This window comes from Antechinus flavipes, chromosome 3 (assembly GCF_016432865.1).
Source record: "Antechinus flavipes isolate AdamAnt ecotype Samford, QLD, Australia chromosome 3, AdamAnt_v2, whole genome shotgun sequence".
Taxonomy (NCBI): Eukaryota; Metazoa; Chordata; class Mammalia; order Dasyuromorphia; family Dasyuridae; genus Antechinus; species Antechinus flavipes.
Genome location: NC_067400.1, coordinates 446,941,420 through 446,963,073, shown reverse-complemented (window position 1 = coordinate 446,963,073; position 21,654 = coordinate 446,941,420). Strand labels below are relative to the sequence as shown.

At 32.1% G+C, this 21,654-nt stretch overlaps 1 protein-coding gene across 4 annotated transcripts in view; it reads right to left on the bottom strand.

Moving 5' to 3' along the window:
- Window positions 1-5,462: 5,462 nt before the first annotated feature.
- The window catches only part of SPART (spartin), a 56,725-nt gene continuing 40,533 nt past the window's right edge, over window positions 5,463-21,654 (bottom strand). For 2 of the 4 annotated variants that reach the window (XM_051986454.1, XM_051986456.1), the window contains 4 exons: window positions 18,510-18,704; window positions 17,781-17,939; window positions 17,608-17,698; window positions 5,463-7,213 (listed from right to left, as the gene is read on the bottom strand). In XM_051986454.1, the coding sequence (XP_051842414.1) occupies window positions 6,991-7,213; window positions 17,608-17,698; window positions 17,781-17,939; window positions 18,510-18,704 (668 nt within the window). In that variant the 3' untranslated portion in view covers window positions 5,463-6,990. Of the gene's footprint in view, window positions 7,214-15,792; window positions 16,107-17,607; window positions 17,699-17,780; window positions 17,940-18,509; window positions 18,705-21,654 lie in introns of those variants that run through there. The other 2 variants (XM_051986458.1, XM_051986457.1) reach the window with 2 other exon arrangements.

Here is a 21,654-nt window from a genome sequence, read left to right as displayed (position 1 = left end):
ACAATATATTGTTTACAAGAAGGCTGAAGCAGAATCTATTGTGCTTCAGCTGAAATAATAAAAAAAACAAAAAAAAAACAAGGAGTAGTGATCCTGATCTCAGATTAAGCAAAAGTAAAAATAAATCTAATTAACAAAGATAAGTAATGAAACTACTTCTTGATAAAGGGTACCATAGATAATGAAGTAGTATTAACATTAAACATATATGTACTAAGTGGCATAGTATCTAAATTCTTAGAGAAGTTAAGGGAGTTGCAAGAAGAAATGGCAAAATTATCCTAGTAAGGGATCTCAACCTCCCTCTATCAGAACAAGATAAATCTAACTACAAAATAAATAGGAAAGAAGTTAAGGAATAAATAGAATTTTAGAAAAATAAGGTACAACAGATCATTGGAGAAAAATGAAAAGGGATAGAAAGGAATATGCCTTTTTCTCAGCAATACAAGGCACTAACACAAAACTCTTGTGGTGATTAATCTGCTGAAACGAAGACTGCTCAGAGACCTCCAGAAAACCCAATAAGAACATTACATTTTGGTGCCTGAATGTGGGAATAAGAACCTATATCTGTGACCTGGAAATTAGGGCAAGTACAAAAATAGACAAGGAAACTTTATTAAGGGCTAAAGTAGTATTCCAGCTGAAATGGGACAGATGTTTAGAAAGGACCCTTCTTTTCTATCTCAAGGAAAATATGTAGAGAGCATGGTTAGACTCATAAAATTTTAAAAAAAAAATTGACTAATAAGGCATAAAAAACCCCACAATGAAATGCAGAAAGGCAGAAATAGTAAACGCATCTTTTATCAGATTATGATGCAATAAAAATTACGTATAATAAGGGGCCGTGAAAAAATAGACCAGAAATTAATTGGAAACTAAATAATCTAGTCCTAAATAATGAGTGGGTCAAACAACAAATCATAGGAACAATAATTTCATCCAACAGAATGACAATAATAAGATAACATACCAAAACTTATGGGATGCAGCCAAAGCAATTCTGGGAAACTTTATATCTTTAGATGCTCACATGAATAAAATAAAAAGGAGATCAATGAATTTGGCATAGAAAAAAAGAAATTAAAAACTCCCAATACAAAATTAGAAATTCTGAAAATCAAAGGTGAGATAATTTTCTTAAACTAATAAAATTAAGAGCTAGTTAACATAAATCACATGATTATCTCACTAGATGCAGAAAGAGTATTTGACAAAATACAATACCCACTCCTATTAAAAACAAAAAAAAAGCATAGGAATACATGGAGTTTTCTTTAAAATAAGTAGCATCTATCTAAAAGCATCAACAAGAAGTATATGTAGTGGTGATAAGCTTGAGGCATTCCTAGTAAGATCAAGGATGGAACAAGATTGCCCATTATCACCATTATTATTCAAAATTGTATGAGACATGTCAGCTCTAGCAATAAGAGAAGAAAAGGAAATAAAAGAAATTAGTAATGAGGAAACTAAAACCATCACTTTGTGATATGGCATACTTAGAGAATCTACTAGAAAACTACTAGGAACAATTAACAACTTTAGCAAAGTGCAGGAGATAAAATAAACCCACATAAATCATCAGCATTTCTTTGTTACCAACAAAGCCTAGTAGCAAGAGATAGAAAGAGAAATCCCAGTTAAAATAAGTGTAGATAATATAGTTGAGAGTCTACCTGCCAAGACAAAGCCAGGGAACTATAGGAATACAATTACAAAACACTTTTCACACAAATGAAGTTCGATTTAAATAAATGGAAGAATATCAAATGCTAGGTTGAGCTAATATAATAAAAAAATGACAATTTTACCTAAATTAATCTACTTGGTGCCTTATCAATCAAACTGCCAAGAAATTACTTTATAAAACTAGAAAAAGTAATAACAAAATTCATCTAGGAGAACAAAAGTTCAAAAATTTGAAGAGATTTAATGGAGAAAAAAAAACAACTAAACTAAAAACAAATGAAGGTGGCCTACCAGTACCAGAACTAAACACACACACACACACACACACACACACACACACACTCTCTCTCTCTCTCTCTCTCTCTCTATGTGTATATATATATATATATATTTTTATATATTTATTATAAAGCGGCGGTCAACAAAAACATTTGGTACTGGCTAAGAAATAGTAGTGGATAATAGTCAATGACAATAGTATTCTAGTATTTGATGAACCCAGAGACTTTGCTTTTGCAATAAGAACTCGCTATTTGACAAAAATTACTGGGAAAATTGGAAAATGATATCGCAGAAACTAGGCATTGACCAGCATCTAAAAACCCTGTATACCAAGATAAGGTCAAAATGGGTTCACAATTAAGAATAAAGGGTGATAACATAAGCAAATTAGAAGAACAAGGGATAATTTAAACCTTTTAGATCTGTGGAGAATGAATTTATGACCAAAGAAGAATTAAAGAACATTATGAAGTATAAAAGGGACATTTTGATTACATTAATTTAAAAGTTTTTGCACAAACAAAACCAATGCAGCCACAATTAGAAGGGAAGCAGAATGCTGGGGAAAAAGTTTTTAATAGCTAATGTTTCTGATAAAAGCCTCATTTTAAAAATACATAGAGAACTGACTCAAACTTGTAAGAATATAAGACATTTCCCAATTGATAAATGATTGAAGAATATAATCAATTTTCAGATGAAGAAATTAAAGCATTAGAGAAATGCAAATTAAGACAACTCAGAGGAACTACTTTCCACCTCTCAGATTGGCTAAAATGACAGGAAAAAGATTATGATAAATGTTAAAAGAGGGCATGAGGCAAAACTGGGACACTAATGCATTGATGGAGTTGTGAACTGACCCAACCATTTTAGAGAACAATTTGGAACTATACCCAAAAGCCCATCAAACTGTTCATACCCTTGGACCCATCAGTATCTCTACTGGATCTGTATCCCAAGGAAATTATAAAGGAGGGAAAAGGGCCCACTTGTACAAAAATGTTTGTAGCAACCTTTTTTGTAGTGGCAAAGAATTAGAAAATGAATGGATGCCCATAAGTTGGGGAATGACTGAATAAGTTATGGTATATGAATGTTATGGAATATTATTCTACCGTAAATGATGAGCAGGATGATTTCAGAAAAACCTAGACTTACATGAACTGATGATACGTGAAGTGAACAAAACCAAAAGAACATGGTACACTACTGTAATAAGATAATGTGATAACCAACTGTGATGGACTTGGCTCTTTTCAACAATAAAGTGATTTCAACAATAAAGTCGATCAACAATAGACTTAGAAAGTGCCATCCACATCTAGAGAGATAACTATGGAGACTGAAAGTGGAACAAAACAGAGGATTTTCACCATTTTATATTTTACTTTTGATCTGACTGATCTGATTTTTCTTGTGTAGCATGACAAATATGGAAATATGTTTACAAGAACTATATACATACATATATATATATATATATATATATATATATATATATATATATATATATATTTAACATCAGGTTGATTGCTATCTTGGGGAAGGAATTAGGGGAGAGAGAGAATTTAGAATACAAGGTTTCACAAAGGTGAATGTTGAAAACTATCTTTGCATTACTTGGAAAATATACTATTAAAAATAAAATTTTAAAAAGAATTTTATTGAAAAATTTCATATCAAAATTCTTTCATGATATTGATCTATAGAGCTTTATTTGTTTTATTGCTCTAATTTGAGTAACAGGACAATAGTTGCATCAAAAATTTTTGGTAATGTTTTGTCAGTTTTTGAGAATAACATGTCATGGCAGGTATTAATAGTTCTTTAAACATTTCTAATCTTTCCCAGTTGCTTTTCTTTTTAAGGTTACTTTCCATGTCCACCAAATGTATCTTATATATGCCTATGTTATTTGCAAACACCCTGACAGCACAGCATAATTTGTCTTTCTTTGAAACTCCAAAGATTAGCATGTAGTAAATATTTAATAAATGCTGGTTGATTTGCTGATAAAATTCTCCTACAAATTTATGTCAACCAGTAATGTGTGTGTGTATGTGTGTGTGTGTGTGTGTGTGTGTGTGTGTGTGTGTGTGTGTGTGTGGTTTGCCCAATTTCACTTTCAAGATTGGATTTAGATCTCTTTTCATATTAGTTAATATATTTTGTATTTTTGTAAACAATCCTTTCTTTTAAATATTTTCTTCACATTCAATCAGAGGTTCTACTAATACTTTATTTTCTTTAGTGAACTGAAGATATCTTTAGTCATACCACTAAATGAAAGGTATAAAGAATATTTATGCCATTCTGTATTATTTTCTCCTGAAAGCACTTCACTCAGTAATTTTTTTTTTTTAAGTATTTCTGGGATGTCACTACAACAATTATATTAGCTCATTTGGTATTTCTTACTCTCACTACATAATCAGAACATATCCTTTTCTAGTAAGACATAAGATCATGCCCGAGACTGGTGGATGATGTTTCCCCACAAGACTTCATAGCCATTATCTAGGAAGACAACTCCTGTGAAGAAAGAGCCAGTCATCACCACCCACAGTGGGTGATGCTTGCTAAAGCAGCAAGATGCCCTAAAGGAAAGATAGGTAGCATAGGTTGAAGGATAAAGCAGCTAGATGATCCTCTCCCCTCAGACTCTGATGGAGACAGTCCAGGGCCCCAATCCTTGACATGTGAGAATGTCAATGTTGCCATTCCAGTGCCCATAGCCTGGATCCTAAAAAGCAACACCTGGGGCAATGCATCTGAGCAACTGCTTCTACAGGTGTTATCAGCACATCTATTAAAGACTCCTAAAAATTTTTTTGTCACCAAAGTCCTGTAAAATAGTTCATCATTTGAAGCTGACAGGATTTTATCAGTAAAAATGACATTAGAGAAGAGAGATTACCATCTGCTTTGCAACTATAGCCCTAAGGACTGTGGGACATACGACTTGTAGATGAATTCTTCCATATGTCTTTTCTTCACCCATTAGAATGTAAGCTCTCTGAGAGCAGGAACTGTCTTATTTTTATATTTGTATACCCAGAGCTTAGCATCGTGATTTACATATCCTCAGTGCTTAGTAAATGCTTTATTTATTCATTCAAGTGATATCCATGATAGACTTTATCTGGCTTGTCATTTGCAAGTCAACTGATAAACTATAGTCAAAATAGGTTCACTGTAGCTCTTCCAATTGCCCTTGACAACCTATAAAATATGCAAAATATCACATATAAAACACCATGAAAACCCATACTCAGGATGTTCAAATATACTATAAATGTTATAAAGGCAAAATAGTCATCTGTATAAGTATATGTATATAAATTTTAGTGCCTAACATAACAACAAGAGGGGATGGTAGGAAAAAGGAGAGTTTCTTTGGTAACCTTTTTATCAATAGGCATACTGGGCAAATATTTGACATTATGCTACATTTTCTTTAATTCAATCATACACATACACAAAAGTTACTTTAATTTTATTTTCAAATTAATTCCATTTTAATGATACACAAAGATGCCACTTGCGTTCAATTTCTATATTAACAAACTTGTATCTATCATACTATTTATTATAGTAGTGTTACATCTTTTATAAAATCACCATACCACAGACACATTTTCAGACTCTAAACACATACCGCACATTAATGTTTCTTGAGGCCAAGATATGTGTTTTATTTATCTACAATCAGAGAATAGTATTCATTCATAAAGTATAATCTTTGGGCAGTTTCAAATGAAGTTTAATAATCAAGGTAGTTTCAAGTTATTTTACTGATATCATAGATATGTATCACGATGCTAATGAAATGCAGTTGTTGAAAATCCAGTAACAACCTTTAAAAATTAGTAGCAAATTATCAATACTCTATAACTACATATTTTGTAACCTAAAGATCTTAAAAGGCAATGGATATTTAACTCAATACTATTAGTTATAATCTGATAATAATGGAAATTAAATAATGCTTTAAAATTCTATTATTTTAAACATAAAGATGATTTTTTAAATAAAATATATTCTAAATAGACATTTAATAGATTTTAATTTCAGTAATGACAATGCCTAAAAATTTTATTTACAAATATTTTACCCAATTCTATTAGATGTTTATGACTGAATTTCCAGGAAAAAAAAGGGAAGAAAATGGAGCTATAAAAGTGCAATAGTTAATAAGTAAATGAACAGAAAATAAGTTTCAATAAATAAGCAAATACTTCAAATTGTCATTAATTTTCCTGAGCCTCCTGATCAGCTATTGGTTTTTAAAACACAAAATGTTTTAAAAATAAATACATTTTTATAATCATTTTCAACCATTGAGTTGAAACCAGTTTATGTAAAAGATAAAGCTTTGTAGTCTGACAACTAATTACATGGAACTTTAGTTTCTTTCAATAATCAGTTATTTCCTTTGTCAGGAAAAAAAAAATCTTAGAAAATGTTGACAATTTGTTATTTTAGTGTTAATTCTATTAAAGTGCTTCAGATTTTAGTTTAGTCATTGAACATTTACAACAGATTTAGGACAAGAGAAATTTATAATAAATAGTGCAAAATAATCAGAAGGTAACTAGCTTTTGGTTAATCTTCTGATTATAAATTGGATTAGTTTACCATACCCCCCAAATCATGCATAGACATCTAATTTACCTACTTTGTTTTCTAAAATAGATCAATTACAAAATGTAACATTAGATTGAGAGTAGTTTTCAAAAAATCTCAGCTTTGCAATTGAAAAAATATTTTAAGCATATAAAATAAAGCAACTTTAATCTTGTTGACAATATTTCTATAAGTGAGAAAGAAAAAAATACTATCATTTTTATTAGGAGACTATATATACTTAAATTTTATGAAAAATACTTTTAGAAATAATTACATTTTCAGGTTAATATGTTGGAGAGAAGAATTCCATTTTTACTTAAATACTGAAGTTATATCCATTTAATAAGGCTTTGGTGGAGTTAATCCATAGTATTTCCATTATTTACCTTTCTTCTTGTCTGTCTTATTAGTTTCTTTTTCATCTTTTTTTTCTGACTTATCAACTACTTGATATTCTTCTAAGATGGCTTTTCCAGTTTGCTTTGCTGTTCTTTTCACCACAGCTTTGATACCGATGTTATCAATATTAAATGCGGTGACACCAACATTGATGGCAGAATTCATTACATTATCTGTAGCATGACCAGCATCATCTCCATATCTTAAAAAAAAAAAAAAATTAAGATGCAGTGAAACTACAAATCTGAATAGAACATTCCAAAATAGACTAAGATGAATAGGATAAGTTACCTTTGAAAGGAAAAAACTCAAGTTTGTTTCAATATGATTGATTTTAGAAGAGATTAAATCACTTATATGAAGCCAAACCATATTTTTTCCAAGAGTAAGGATATTCTGGGAAAATTAATTTCTTAAATGGCACAACTTTTATTTCATGTGAAGTATTTACTCTGACTTAAAATTAAATACAAAAAAGCTTCACTACATTTTGAAACATGTTAATTGTGAAATTCTTTGGTTTCCTTCTTCTAAAGGGTAACTGAATTCTCCCATTCTAAAAAATAAGTGAAAAGATAATTTTTATTTATATTTAATGTCTCTATTAATATAAGCAAAATTGCAATTAACACATTGTCAATTGTCAACTACTTATCCTAAGAAAATGCATTTTAATTTTAAACAATGTCATAAATGTCATAAATGGTAATCAAGTTCCCAGATCAGTTAACAAAAAACTTAGTAGCCCAAATAGCATAATCTATCCCCTATTTATTTTTTATTTACTTTTCTTATTAACCAATTTTTAAATTTTAAATTTCAATACAAAAATGGTTAAAAAAAAGTGCCATGTACACTATAAAACTTGTTAGGTTTCAATATAAAATAAATTTCCATTTCAAGAAAGTCTAGCTTTTCTTTATTTCCTAGATTTTATTTTATCCTCTGCTATGTACTTTTTATTTTATTCCCCTCCCCCAGCTCCTTCCCATCCCATTCCAAAATGTTACACCTAAGCGCAAATATTTTTATACATATGTATGTATATGTGTATATACACATAGATATTTATAAATATACACATATACATGTAAAATTGTAGTATGCTTATTTCTACTTGTCATCTGTTTCTCTGTGGTGGATAGCATTTCCTTCATGAGTCCAAGTCTTTCCATGTTTTTCTAAATTAACCAATATATCATTTCCTATACCACAACAAATATTCCAACCCAATCACATTCTAAGAGATTGTTTATGGAAGTTTTTTCCACCAATCTTCTACATTCCTTCTCTTCTTGTCTGCATAAGTATTAATAAGAAAATTTTAATTTAAATTAATCAAAATTATCCATTTTACACTTCAATAATGTTCTCACCTTATAATACAGTTTAAGGTCTGATACTACTGAATCTACTTCTCTTTACTTCTCTTTTCCTGGTTTCTTTGAATTTCCTGGCCTTTGATTCTTCTAAATAAATTTCTTTGTAATTTTTTCTCTCCGAGATATTTTTAAAGTAATTTAACTGGGAAAGCATTAAGTAAATATATTAGCTAATTTTATTTTGGCTTTACCTACTCATGCACAATAAATGTTACTTCAATTATTTAAAGTGTTCACCTGTCAGATTGGCTAAGATGACAGGAAAAAATAATGATGAATGTTGGAGGGGATGCGGGAAAACTGGGACACTAATGCATTGTTGGTGGAGTTGTGAACGAATCCAACCATTCTGGAGAGCAATCTGGAATTATGCCCAAAAAATTATCAAATTGTGCTTACCCTTTGATCCAGCAGTGTTTCTATTGGGCTTATATCCCAAAGAAATACTAAAGAAGGGAAAGGGACCTGTATGTGCCAAAATGTTTGTAGCAGCCCTGTTTGTAGTGGCTAGAAACTGGAAAATGAATGGATGCCCATCAATTGGAGAATGGCTGGGTAAATTGTGGTATATGAATGTTATGGAATATTATTGTTCTGTAAGAAATGACCAGCAGGATGAATACAGAGAGGACTGGCGAGACTTACATGAACTGATGCTAAGTGAAATGAGCAGAACCAGGAGATCATTATACACTTCGACAACGATATTGTATGAGGACATATTTTGATGGAAGTGGATTTCTTTGACAAAGAGACCTGAGTTTCAATTGATAAATGACGGACAAAAGCAGCTACACCCAAAGAAAGAACACTGGGAAACGAATGTAAACTATCTGCATTTTTGTTTTTCTTCCCGGATTATTTATACCTTCTGAATCCAATTCTCCCTACGCAACAAGAGAACTGTTCGGTTCTGCAAACATATATTGTATCTAGGATATACTGCAACATATCCAACATATAAAGGACTGCTTGCCATCTAGGGGAGGGGGTGGAGGGAGGGAGGGGGAAAAAAATCGGAACAGAAACGAGTGTCAATATAATGTAATTATTAAATAAAAAATAAAAAAAAAATAGATTTAAAGTGTTTTATAGTTAAGTTCATATAGTTTTTCTGTGTTTTTGGCAGGTGCATTCTCAGGTATTTTATAGTGCCTAGTTATTTAGGTGGTCTAAAACAATACCCAGTAATATTGCTGACTCATCCACTATTTATAATACTGTGTCTATGGAAAAAATGCACTCCTGGTTTAAATTTACAATTTTTGCAACACACTCTTCATCCCACCCACCCACTGAGCCAAAAGCAGTGAGAATATTTTTACAACCTGCCCCACACAATCAGTCTACAGTAGTGTTTTCTCTAGCTGCTTATCACTTTTTTATCTCTGCCTTCTAACCCCCTTCTCTGAGGTAGTTATTTATTTCTTCCTGAAGAAATGAAATCTGTAAGTCACAATGAGAAGCTAAAGATACAAGGGAAGAGGAATGCTTCCTAAAGCAATCTTCTAGGAGATACAAAAGATGGGACCAAAAGGCACTAATAGAAAGAATAGTCTAATACAGATGGAAATGTAGGAGGGTTGAAGGAGCATACTTTGTATTGCTATGGTCTTCCTGGTAAAGTAGAAAGTCATGGGGAATTAGACAAAAGGTCAAAGAGAGATAAAAAGATAAAGAAGAGATAAATAAATAGCAGTAAATGAATATGCAAAAGAACCAGTTAGCTGGGCTACATGTTATTTTCCAGCATATCTGGCACTCTGGAAACATTGTTGATGAAAGTAGTTGGCTGAGTTTATCCAAGTTTGGAGAAGGATTTTCAAGTACCAATAAGAACATGGTGCAAATTCAATTCAACAGACATTAAACATCTGCTATGTACAATAGTTGAAGGGGAGTTTGGGGTTAAAAGTATATATATCATGGGGCAGCTAGGTGGTGCAATGGATAGAGCACCAGCCCTGAGTTCAAATCTGGCCTCAGACATTTAACACTTCCTGTGGGACCCAAATTGCCTCAGCAAAAAAAAAAAGAAAGAAAGAAAGAAAAAGAAGAAAATATATATCATGATGAGGGCAAAAAGCAAGGAATAATGGTAGGCATAATGGAGTGGGAGAACTAAAAAAGGTCAGGATTCAGACTAGGGGAGATTTTAGATTACAAACTAAGGGGAATTTTAGATGTAGAAGTTCTGATTATGGGGTACAAACTGTGACTATATATAATAGAATGGGATCTATATATAATAGAATGGGATCAAAATTTCTGAAAATGAAGAATTCAAAAATATTTGTCTCATTTGATTATTCACAATAGAATAGGGGCAGTAATATCCCTCTCCTCTTCCTTCCCCATCCCCACTCAAATAGTATAAGGGACTAGCACTTAGGAGCCAAGATTCAAAGGAGATACTGGAGTTGATGCTCATGAATTATTAGAATAACAGAGACAGAACATTGAGGTAGGCCTGAAAGACAATTTATTGAAGAAGTTAGATATAAATTCCAGATGTTAATTTTCTAAGAATGTGGTCAACTGGGTAGAGAGTTGCTATATCTAAACAAAAGAAGCTTGCCAATCCAAGCAGCAGCAAATATTTTATAAATGGAAGTCTCCTTTTAACAAGTTAAAGCTTCATTATATTAAAACTGTTAATTGTTGGGACTATCTTACAATACTTTTGCACTGATCTTTAAACAGTGATTGATTGCATTAAAAAGATAACAGCTGGCTTACTTGTGTAAATTTGTCTGGAATGACAACTTGTCTCATTCCTGGGTATCAATCCATGTGCATTGTTAAATTTGACTTCTGATAGTTCAATGTCAGGTTAGTAAAGAAACTGCTGAAAAACTTGATTTTTTTCCCCAGTGAAAAATTATTCACATTTTTCTTGATGTAAATAGAAAACTAACATTAAAAGGTAACATACATGAAAATGTATTTTGGCTCCAAAAAAAAATTTATTCTAAAGCTATTCATTACTCCATTTATCAAATTTCAACTAATATATAACTTTTCACTAACTTATCTAATACAGTAAGGAATATGAATTATTAATAAAATTGTTTTAATAATATTAATCTTAAAATGAAAAGTTATAACTGACCTAAATACTGAAGGTATACCGAATTGTAATTTATTATTGTAAAGAGTACCACCATCCTCATAATCACCCAGATTTGTGACCTAGGTGTCATCTTTATTTCACATTCTCTTAATCTTCACATCCAAACAATTGTCAAGATACATTGATACTGCCTTTGCAACCTCATTTATAAACATCCCCTTTGCTCTTTACACTGCCACTAACCTGATACAGGCTCTTATCATTTCACGGTTTAACTACTTCAATAATCTGCTAGTTGGTCTCCCTACCCCAAATTTCTCCTTAATCTTCCACTAAGCTATCAAAGTGATATTCCTCAAGATTATATAACCTTCTCCCCCTTCCTTGCCTTTGTTTCTACTCTTTTTTCAAAAAGTTCCAGTGGTTCCCTACTATTGCCAGGATCAATTATAAAATCTTATTTGGCATTCAAAGCCTTTCATTAAACCTCCCCTCCTACAACTCCTCACTCACTCACCTATTTCAGGTTTCTTCTATCACTCTTATGTATTCTGGGATCCAATTATATTGGTCTTGCAGTTCCTTGCACAAGACTTTCAATCTCCTGATTCTGGGTATTTACACCAGCTGTCTTTCAAGACTGAAGTTCTTTCCTTGAAAGCCATCAAGTGGCTTTCTTCAAGTTCCAGGTAAAAGCAAAACCCTTTCCTAATATTTATTAATATTAGTGCTTTCCTTTAATATTATATCCAGTTTATCTTGTACATAATTGTTTGCATGTTGCATTAAATTCCTTGAGGGTATGGACTATCCTTTGCCTCCTTAATGTGCCTGGTACATGGGAGGCAATTAACAAATGCTTACTGACTTGAACTATAAATGGCCGAATAGTGAGAACTGAGTGAATGGATCTTAGAATTTAGTTTTTAAGACAGTGGAGGTAAAACATCTCTCTATTAATTTGCCTATTCAAAGACTGAAATCCATATCTCATAAATGCCTGCTGGCTCTACTCTAAAGGTGGATTGCACAGTGGAAAAATATAAGCAATACTAGCTTTTATATCCTGTTTCTGAAAATCACCAGCTATGTGTCAATGGGCAATCACTAGACTTCTTTGACTTTCAATTTCTTTACCTCCAACATAGCAATGATTCAATTTTCTTTTCTTTTTTTTCCCCCTGAGGCAATTGGGGTTAAGTGACTTGGTCCAGGGTCACACAGCTAGGAAGTGTTAAATGTCTGAGGCCACATTAGAACTCAGGTCCTTCTGACTTCAGGGCTGGTGCTCTATCCATTGTGCCAACCAGCTGCAAAAAAATGATCCTATTTTCTCAATGTTGTTTTGAGGCCTAAATGAGATAATATATGTAAATTATTTTATAGACTTTTTTTCTCTTAGCTGGACCCATGAGTTCATCAGCATAGGAAGCTCCCAGTGATAAAACTATCTGGAAATACAGATTATCACCTATTTTGTTCCTGAGAGAGCTCCTTGAGGATGCAGTTTTAAGGACCTTGCCCCAGGGTCACCGAATCATTACAAGACAGAGAAAGGGCTTTGAATCCAAATCTCCCTGACTTCAAAATCAGCTCTTTATTCATTAATGCAACATTTATCTCTCTTATAAGTTTTACAGTTATGTAAGTTAGTTGTTATGGGTATTTCCCATTGGCATTTTAAGCTTAGCTTGCCCCAAATTGAATTCATAATCATCCCTTCCAACTTCCTTAGTATTTTTGATAGCACCAATGAACTTCTTACTCAGTTTTTATACTTCCTTCTCATTTTTCTATTTGTTAAATCCTAATAATCCTACCTATATGATATGCCTCACATCTTCTCTTTCCCATTCACCATTTTAGTTCAGTTTTTTTATAATCTCTTGCCTGGTTTATTCAAAGAGCTTCCATATCAGTCTCCTTGCACCAACAAATCCCTTACTCTGCTGAAAGAGTAGTCTCATCTTTCCAAAGCACAAGCTTGATGATATTAATTTACTCTCTTCACTGTCAATATAAATCCCTAACCCTGGCATTCCTTGACTTTCTACAATATAGCTCTATCCCTATATTATGCTATTCCACTTCATGTACTCATGATTCTAATTACATTGGATTATTTGCCTTTTCCTAGTATCTACCTTCACAAGTATGTCTTGGTACAGATTTCTTCCCTGGAATGGACACTCATATCTGCTTACTGAAATCTTCCTTTTAAATTAAATTCCATGAAGACTTCCTTCTCTGTTCTCTTTCTCTTCTCAATGAATCTAATATCTTCCATTAAACTATTCCCATACACTATATACTCTAACTTATACTTGTCTGTCTCTTTATCTTATCTCTTATTTATACTTTATGCTGTTTGAGAAGTCATTGTTTCTCAATTTTCATTCTTGAATATAATACATAGTACCTCACACAAAGAAGACACTTAATTTTGATTTAATTAAGCTTGTTCTTGCAGACAAGGATGTATAGAGAAATGTATAAGCTGAAATAACTTCTAACAAAATGTGATAATAATAGAGCATTACCAATGAAGAAGGAAGTCTCTAAGATCTGTCCTTGAACCTGTCCTTTACTATCTTTTTATCTCTTATCACTGATTTAAAAAAAAAAAAAAAGGCAATTTAGGAGGCACCTTGGTGCACTAAAGCATAGCCAGATTAGACTGACCATGGGGATGAAAGTAGTATCACATGAGAAACAAATCTTTTATAATATTTTGCCTACACTGACCCTCCTCTGCAATTATTTTCTATTTTATAATTATGTTTACTTTCTTCTGTAATAGTATAAGCTTCTTGCTTTCATGTGTATGTGAGGCACTCAGAATTAAGTGACTTGCGCAGGGTCAAACAGATAGTGAAGTGTCAAGTGTCTGAAGGCGCATTTGAATTCAAGTCCTCCCTTCTCCAAAACTGATGCTCTATCCACTGAGCCACCTATGTGTTCCTAGTGTAAGGTTCTTAAAAAGAGACAGAAAGATGTTATGATCTTTGCATTTCCCACATCCAGTGTGGTACCCTGTTCATAAGAACCTTAATAAATATTTCTCCAATTTAACTAAATAAAAAACAAAAAACAAAAAACAAAAACCATGATGTGCTATGAGGGCTAGGAATGTTTAACCTGGAAAAGAGAAAGCAATAGAGAGGATATGAAAGATGCCTTCAAACATATAAAAGACTATCTTGTGGAAGGATATTTTCAATGTGGTTCCAGAAGACAAGCAATACCAAGAGGCAGAATATGGGATTACATAAGGGGAAGAACTTGCAAAGTATGCTGTTCTCAAAGTCAGAATTCCTTGTCACTATAACTGAATAACAAGAGATTATATGACTAACCAGGATTTCTACATTAATACAAGACAACTTGAATACCTCTAAGGTTCTTTACAGATCCAAGATTTTATCATTTTAGTTTTCTGTCTTTTTTTCTCTTTTTTTTTCTTCTGTCAAAAGCTTTTTTTTTTTTTCAACTTCTCTCAAAACTATTTCTAAGTGCTACATTATCTAAGTTTAGATTAGCAGAGACGTTTCTTGAAAATATTTATAGTGGATCTTCAGACTCAGAAAGAAATTTGTTGACATGAATGCAGAATCCCAAGTAATAGGTAGAAAATAGGAAATACATGGTTAATTATAAAGACTCTCTAGTATATAATATGATAATAATGACTGACCCTTATTCACTCAGCTAGAACTTGCAAATTTACCAAAGCCAATTCAATCTATTGATCTGACAAAATGCTTATCACAAACTGTGCAATATCACTGTGTAATAGAGTATCTGAAGGACTTTCCAGTAGCAAAGATGTATCTGAATACTGTTTAATTCAATGAATTCTATAATTTAAACATTTCTTTCTCCATTGACATAGCATTGTTCTTATTACCAAATAAGGTTGGCAGTAGGACAATTTTAAAGAATCTCAGAGATCATTTAATTCGATCCATTTTCTTGTTCAGGTATCCATTCTATGAAATCCCTGCTTAAAGATTTTTAGTGATGGAGAACTTACTAATGCCCAATGTAGCTCTTCTACTCTGGAATAGCTATAATTGTTAGGAATTTTTTTCTTACATTGAACTTAAACCTGTTTTTCTGAAACTTTACCTATTGCTCTTAGTTCTGGTTTCTGGGGACAAACAGAACAACTTTCACAAGTTCTCTCAAATGCTTGAAGACAAGGCAGCTATCATCACATCTGCTTCCTAAGTCTTATCAGTTCTCTCATCTGATTCTCAACAGCATGGATTCCAGCACACCTATCTGATAATATTGTAGTAGCTTAGATAAAAATCCAATCAGAACTTAAGGAGAATATTAATTTATTAGCCAATCAAATAACAGTATACTTCTTACAAAAGGGCATTTTTCATTAAAGCATACATTCCATGAAAATATTTTTTACTAGCATGAAATCTTACTAAATGGAAAAAAATGGGCTGGCTGTATCTCTTTAAGAATGTAAGTAGAAAAAAAGAAGCCTGATAGAGAAATTTAGAAGCAATACAGAAAATTGAGATGAATTATTTGACAGATATTGTACTATAATTAATTAACAGTGCCAGGTTTAAGTTACTTATTGCTTTTCATGGTTGCTGTAGATCTTCAAGTTCCTATATCTAAAATAAGACAAAAATATTACTTTAACTGAGAAAATAAACTAGTCATTTATATCATTCTCTGAAAAATTGTTATAATAATCATCATAAACAATTCTGTTGAGTATAATAAACTATAGGCAAAAAAACAGCTGAAATTATTAATATTATAGTCATAACAACAACATAAGCCTGCATAATTCAAATATAGTTGAATACCATAATCAAAATTACAGAAAGTTTCTTTTAACAAAGTTGACTTTTTCAGTCACATTTTGATTGTTATGAAATCTTAAATGTTAGCAGTAGAATACTGGCAATAAGAGAAAAAAAACCTATACTTTTTTGTATATGTATTTTTCTCTTTTTTGGCAGTAAAATACACAAGCAATTTTTAAAATTTCTTTTTTTTTTTTTTAATCCTGAGTTCTAAATTCTTTCCCTCTTCCCAGTTCCTCTCTCATCCAGAAAAGGGCAAGCCATATGATGCCTATTATACATATGAAGTCATACAAAACATATTTCCCTAGTATCCATAAGTTTATATAATTAGTACAGTTTTACCAACAGTTACTCCCAATTGTGTTTTTATTTTTTCATGCATTGGTAATGGTAGTGCAGATAATACTGACAATAGTATTATCAAAAATAAAAAGAAGAGGATAAGGAATGGCTATCTATAGAAGATAACACAAATACAGCTTAGAAGAAAGCTACAAATTCTGAGAGAAGGAAGTAAGAGAAGAATGATTCCACACAGAGAAGTAAACTTATGCAAAGGAATGGAGGTAGGAGATGAAGTACTAAATTACAGTAACAGCAATTAGGATAGCTGGGCTGTAAATACAGCACATGAAGAATAGTGATGTGTGAAACAAGCAGTAACCAGATTATTATGGCCTTATGCCTAACTGTGGAGTTTATATTTTAAGTTGCTAGCAAGATGAAATCACTTAAGATTCAAGGATGGGGATAAAAGAAAAGGGAGTAATGACATGAATGACATGGTCAGACTTGTCTTATTTTGACAATGCATTTATTTGTAAAGCTTCCTTCCTTAAAATTTTCCTGGTTGGGAACTATTGATGTAGATAATCCAATTTATTTCTTAGGCAATTTGCCAAAACAATTTTATGGTGGGATATGGCTATGTTACACTATATTGATAGCTATTACTGTGAAATGACACAGACCAAGACAACATTATTCGAAGCTAGATTTACAATTCAAACAAGTAATGTTAAAGACATGCAAACATATAATAATTAGGATCTTAGAGATCATCTAATCCAACCTGCTCTGTTGCAGATGAAGAAACTAACACACTTCTGAGTTATGTGACATGATTGTGTTAAAATTTTACTCCCCAATTTTGAGAAAAAAAATTTTATACTAGTAGAAAATAAGACTTTGATCTAATTAGTAAAAATAGTTGGACAGCTACTTTAATTCAAGTTTTTTATAAATGATTTAACAAATGAACTGTTTTTATTATTAATAAAAAAATAAAAATTAGACTTACTTGTGTTTAACTGTATTTACAGTTTCTGAAGCAACTTTTTTAACTATGCATTTAGCTGCACATTCCATTCCTTGCCATACAGTTGAAAACCCTGAAAAATTTTTAAACGCTTAATTAGCCACAACAAAACAGATTGCTTTCTTAATTTAAATATACCTGAATCCTTTTGTTACCTTGAAGACTACTTGCTGCTACAACTATAGCACCATCCAAAGGAGATCTCCCATCTTTGTCTTTTTTAAGAGATTCTGGAACAAGTTTACTTCCATGCTTCTTGACATGTGGGGCTAATTCTCTTCCCACACAGTTTGCTATGGAACATACTCCTTCCACTAATACATGTACAAAAAATAAATATTTAGAGAGATGTTAAGGATTTTAAAAATGAACAATTATACATAGCTATACTTCTGATTTCAAAATAAAAGGCATAAATAAAGTGATTATAATGGCTACTGTATGATTTTAAATTTTTGGGGAGTCTATTAATACTTATAACTCTTGTTTCTTTAATGTACCTTCTTGTAAAACATAAGTCCAATAAAATATAAGCATCTTGAGAACAGGGACTATTTTTCATTTTGTTTCTGTACTTCAAGAACCTGGCACTGGATAAATATTTTATATAATATATATAATAATATATACATAAATACTTTATAAAGTCCTTGTTCAATTAAAAAGAAATTTAGGCTAGAAGATTTTAGCTAGTCAGCTACCAGAATTCATAAACACTTAAAAAAATATCAAAATATTTTCAAAAAACAGATTTGATGTTTTCTATTTTCTCAATAAAATTACTTCATCCCAATTGTTAATTAATAAAGTCAAGCACTGTGGAAATGCTTTGGAATGTCCTTTTTTCCCTCTAAAGGTGAAAAAAAAAAGTATAATATAATTACCTAGGAATTGACTGACTTTCACTGCTCCTCCTGTAGCCTGTTTTGCTATATTAAGTCCCTTGGACACAGCTGGACTAACTTCCAGTGGTTTTTCTTCGGGCTCAATATGGTCTCGAAGTTTTGAGGCTCCTTTATGGATTACTTTCCCAGTAAGTTCAGCTCCTCTAGCTAAACCCCAACTCAGCCAGGATGCACCTTTGGAAGAGAAAAGAAAACAAAAGAAAAAAGAAAAGAAGGTAAAGGAAAGAAAACGGGGAAAAAGGAAAAAGGAAAGAAAAGACAGGGTATGTTACTGGGACACCAGTTATACTTTTAAGCCTTTAGAACATCAACTTATAACAATCAATCAATTAACAAGTTCTTAACAAGCAACTACTACATGTGAGGCACTGTGCTAGATAGAGTATGAAGAAAGATAAATCCCTACTTACAAGGAACTCATGTCAAGAGAAAAATGAGAAAGTTCAGAAATAGTCAGGATAGCTGGACTAAACTCAAAGCTGACTTCTAGAATTTAAAATCAAGCAATTTCCAATTTTTTTCAAACTAAAGAATTTTATGAACAGACAATTTTCAAGTGACAAAATTAAAGTTATCTAAGTCATATGAAAAAATGTTCCAAATCACTATTGATTAGAAAAATGCAAATTAAAACAACTCTTGACAACACTACCTCACACCTCTCAGATTTGCTAAGATTATTGGAAAAGAAAATGATAAATGTTGGAGAGGATGTGGGAAAACTGGGACACTAATGCATTGTTGGTAGAGTTGTGAAATGATCTAATCATTCTGAAGAGCAATTTGGAACTATGCCCAAAGATTTATAAATTGTGCATACCCTTTGACCCAGCAGTGCAATTACTGTATCTGTATCCCAAGGAAATTAAAAAGGAGGGGAAAGGACCCACATGTGCAAAAATGTTTGTAGCATCTCTTTGTGTGGTAGCAAAATATTGAAAATCAGTAGATGTCCACCAATTGGAGAATGGTCAAACAACTTGTATAGTATATGAAGATCATGGAATTTTATTTTTCTATAAAAAATGAGAAAAGCTGATTTTAGGAAGGCCTGGGAAGATTTACACTAACTGATGCTGAGTGAAACAAGCAGAACTGGAATACATTGTACACAATAATAGCAAGAATATGCCATGACTACAAGACTTTGTTGTTCTCAGTGGTTCAGTAATCTAAAACAATTTCAATAGACTTGGACAGAAAACGCTATCTGCATCCAGAAAAAGAACTATGGAGACAGAATGCAAATCAACACATGCTATGTTCTCTTTTTCTGTTTTTTTTTTTTTTTAATCTTTCCCATAGTTTACCCCTTTGCTGAATTTTTTCTCCCAATATGATGTATATTAAAAATAAATTAAAACAAACAATAACTTCTATTTATAACTTTTTTTATCATTATCAGAAATTGATTCTGCAGCAAAAATTCATTTTTCTTTCCTAAAATTTTTTGACAGAAATCTAGACTTGGGCAACAAGTAAAAATTTTATCTTTCATGTTATAAGATTAAAAATTTTATAAAGCAGTTTGATGAAACTATTTCCTTATGACTGTCTTTTACAGCATTGTTTTGACTAAAATTGATACATGGGCTGAATCAACAAATGGACGATCAGAAGACAACAAAAATTTCCCTCAAATCAACCATCTCCACATGCTAAGTACTTAACAAACATCTTGAATAACTTTAATATAATTACAAAAGTGTAAGCACCAAAGGATATTTTACTACAAAAAAGATGAAAAAGTAATAATAATTATTTATTCACTTTTGTGCTCTAAACAGAAAAACTCCTACTCCTTTGAAAACTGTAACAATTTTCAAATAGCCACGTTTTATGAGAACATTAGCATGTGCAATAATAGTCAGCTTTTCCTTTTGCTATTTAAGTCTATTAGGGTTTAATTTACTGACTAAGTCTATTAGGGTTTAATTTACTGACCTAGAAAGTTAAGCAGCATCACCAAAAACCACTAATGCCATTAGCATTATAAAACTGTTGAGGTAATAGATTGAGCTAAGGAAGAGATTCTCTGTGAATATTATGAAATTCTAGAGTCATAACTGGTTGGTTTTAAGTTTTTTTAAACATCCTACAGTGCCAGGCCTACAGATAGGAAACCTCATCTTTTGGAGCCAAAATCCAGCCTCATACATATCCTAGCTGAGTGACCTTAGGCAAGTCACTTAACTTTTCTTCATCTGTAAAATGAGCTGGAGAAGAAAATGGCAAGCTCTATTACAGTATCTTTGCCAAGAAAACTCCAAACAGGATTATGAAGAATAAAACACAACTGAAATGACTGAGTAATAAAATAGTATACTTTCTACACATTTATTATATCTTCTTATATACTCCTCCTTCCAAAACTATTCCTGATCTTCACTGGGGACTTCAGTCACTCTTTCCTTCATTGTTCAGGAAAACAATGTCATCATCCCATCTTTTTCATGTTTCTACCTATTTCAGTCTTGACTTCGTAGTTAACCAGTTCAACTACAAAATGTCTTCAACTGTTGAATTTCTTGTCCTACTGGGCAACTGTTCTATTCATTAAATCAATGTTAAGAGCCTACTGTCTGCCAGGCATTATGCTATAAGTGTACAATCACCTGCAAACAAAAAAATCATGTACCAACACTACTCCCTTCATTTAGTTTTGTTTGTAACCTTTTCAAGTTGAAGAATTTATCATCATTGTAGTAGCTGACCTTGATTTCAAGTTTGTTCTCACTGAACCCCAATTGCCTCAGGGGAAAAAAAAAAAGCATGGGAGCAAGCACACAGCCTTGTTTCACTCCATTGGTGACTGGGAAAGCTCAAGAGCATTGCCCATTTGTAAAGGACTAAAACTGTGAATAGGTGCACTGGAATCAGACAACCAAGCATTTAAGGCTAATTACCTATTGGACAATATTAGCATATGCTTGGAAAAATGGCCCTTTTCACTATTCTGTGCTGGCTCGATCTTTTGGTGCATACAGAAAATTGTAGGAGGAATTAGGAAGTGGAGTAAGACAAGATAGAATCACTTTGGAGGAGGAAGAGGAGAAGGGAGGTTGATCGGTGGAAAGTGCGTGGCAGTTTTGTCCATCCAGTTCACTTCTCCCCTTAAAGACCA